The sequence below is a fragment of the Antrostomus carolinensis genome, unplaced genomic scaffold, assembly GCF_000700745.2.
Source record: "Antrostomus carolinensis isolate BGI_N321 unplaced genomic scaffold, ASM70074v2 C13582000, whole genome shotgun sequence".
Classification (NCBI taxonomy): Eukaryota; Metazoa; Chordata; class Aves; order Caprimulgiformes; family Caprimulgidae; genus Antrostomus; species Antrostomus carolinensis.
Window position 1 is genome coordinate 1 of NW_010356012.1, and position 2,791 is coordinate 2,791.

Here is a 2,791-nt window from a genome sequence, read left to right on the forward strand (position 1 = left end):
AATTTTCAGGAGAACAGTGGCTGGTGTTCATACAGATCTAAACAACTAAGTAATGCTATTAAATATTAACACTTAATCCTTCCAAATTCTCTCCCTGTCATCCTGTCATTATGGGAGATGAAGCCTACTCAGTTAAGGATGGGAAAAAAACAGAGTAGAAAAAAGCTTCCAGGTTTGTCCCATGCATAATTTTCAAGCACCAGCATAAAATATTTCCTATTTAACATCAGATATGCCAGCATTATTGGTAGTAAAATACCGACATTTTAATTTGACAAAGTATGGAACACTGCTGTACAGATTCTCCTGTTGATCCTCCTAGCTAGGTATAAAAACTTTCTACAATTAAAGCACACATCTGTCATCTATTGTTCAGTTGAGCAAAAACTAGCACCAAACTCAAACTACCTTGGCAGAGGATGCCTAGAAAAGCCACGTGCAACCACTGTAAGTCCCAGACTAGAGCAGCTGTGTTTGAACCTATACAGTCTCCAGGGTTAAAGCAAACAGAAAGGTAATGGAAAGCTACAGAATGCTTTTGCAAAGTGCTGTGGAATCAGACTTTTAAGAGGAAATCAGCTTTTTTTAGTCTGTAGCTAGTACTAGGTTTCCTCAAGAAGGGTGTTTTCAGTTAATTAAACTGGATAGGATACATTGCAAGCAGAAATAATTTAATCTCAAAGACAGGAGAAGTTCTAAGCATACAACAGCACATATTAAATCACACTGGATTAGGAAAAGCAAACAAAAAATAAAGCTGCTTTCTAAGACCAGAAGGAGAAAAATCTATGCTCACAAGAGGCATAAAAATAAGTTAAGATTAACTCAGCAGCTGTATCTTTTTACGTGGTGAAACATGAACGCCTGTGTTTCTTTCCTGTCAGTCGGTAACAGAACTCTAGCTGCACATTTGGACTGGGACAGCACAGTGTGAAAGGCTAAGGTGAAAGTTGCTAAGTTCTTGAGGGGAACAGACGCGCTTCTAACAGGCTTAAGCAAGTAAGTTTTATGCCAAATGCCCTAAGAAAAGGACTTTGTACGGAACTGAAGTCCAAGAGCTGGCTGCAAACCCTTAAACTTCTATGACAAAAATCAGTTTGATGTGTGGTTAAGCTTCTTGAGGTGTTCTTCACTGCTCTTCCACACGCCTATGGATTTCAAGTCACACAGGCAATTTGACTATTTACCTTCATGCTAAATTCAGGACAATTCATTACAGTGTCTCGCAGCCACAGTACAGCATCTGGAGTCCACATGCCAGTGTTAGGAGGCAGATCTGCTAGGCAGCATTTTATTGCCTAAGAACAGAATTAAGAATACAAGGCATAGGTTAGTAATGTGGAAACTAGTCCACAAGTTCCTGTTCACAAAACTTCATTAATGTTGACAGATGCAAAATGTCTCAGAAAGAGAAACAGACGGAGGAACATGCAAAACCAGCACCATTACACGTACACAGGATACACGGGACTGCACTGTGATTTACATCAGGCAAACATGCGCAATGAAACACCCTCCAGTGCTGAATGCCACCAAACAAAACACAATTTCATTACATACACCTGGAAGCAGCAGCCCTGCAAACATCTGCCAAGAAGTCTCGCGTAGGTTGGCTTTAACGTGGCTTTATACCTGAGGAGGTATTGCAATCACTTCTCTCAGGAACTGCGGTGGGATTTCTCTGAGCTCTGATACTTTCACAGCTGCAACTGCTCCAGTATCCACGAACTGCACGTCAAGTGCCCGTCTCGTGTGAATAATTCTTATCTGAAAGAAGGAAACAAGAGCGTAATTTTGAGGTCAAAACCACAACAGGGATACATTCACTATAACCAGTTTCAAGGAAACTAAGGATTCAGATTTAGCTGAACATAAATCAGGACCATTTCTCTGGGGGAAAGCGGGAGCTGTTCGTCGAGTATTTCTTACCTCTACACGTGCCCATTTTCCTTTGGAAGGAAACAAGCAGATTTTGCCGCAGAAAGGTAACGAAACATTAAACTCGGATGCCTGCTGCAAATGAAAAAACAGAAGTTACAAAGCAAGGAGCTGTTACTGTCTGGCACTCAACTAACCCTTTCACAAGCCACTCGTGCAATAAACAGTTCTGAGAAGCAAAAACTGTTTCAAATATAAAGTCTCTTCCCAGCCTCGAAAGCGTTTCTTATCACATTGTTAAACACTTCCCCAGTCACTAGAGCTTTCATTTCAAGCTGTGGATCTCACAGGGAAACAGGGAGAAAAGCCCCATTTGGAAACACAGAACAGGAAACTACTGACCGTTACTTGAATGTTCTGAAAAGCAAGAGCAGTTGAGAGCTATGACAGACAGCTGAGGAAGTTCCTACCTTACATTCTAGAACACATCATTTGTTGAGATAGTTAACAAACCAAATTTGCTGCTGACTCAAACAGAAGTCTCGTGGGAGTGACATTCACTGTGATGATCCTAAATAACAAGACTATATAAAGCATGAAGAAACTCCATCTGAGGACCCCTCAAATGGACCTTAGTTTGTTTAAATTCTCAGGCAAAATAAAAGCCCTCAAGATAGGCTGCAAAGTCAAGATTGCTGCTTTCAACCCCATAAACCTCCACAGAGCCTCTGAGATTAACAGGAAAAGATTTGGAATGTCAAGGTCTCTCTTTGACAGTAACAAGAACCTAATGTACACTCTCTCCAGAAAATCTGTTAGAAATACCGCTCTGGCTGCTTGCCTTTGCGTTGCTAAACCTGTCAGGGTTCTTCAGTGTGTAGCTTCCTTGAAACTGAACCCTGATAACCGAGAC

At 41.1% G+C, this 2,791-nt stretch overlaps 1 protein-coding gene across 1 annotated transcript; it reads right to left on the minus strand.

Annotated features, from left to right (window-relative positions):
- Window positions 1-1,187: 1,187 nt before the first annotated feature.
- On the minus strand, window positions 1,188-2,013 carry LOC104531677 (tudor domain-containing protein 7; the record flags this gene model as incomplete). The annotated part of the gene is made up of 3 exons (XM_010176644.1): window positions 1,188-1,298; window positions 1,633-1,767; window positions 1,930-2,013. Coding segments are annotated over 3 exons (330 nt in total), but the record flags the coding sequence as incomplete, so codon positions are not given.
- Window positions 2,014-2,791: the final 778 nt, after the last annotated feature.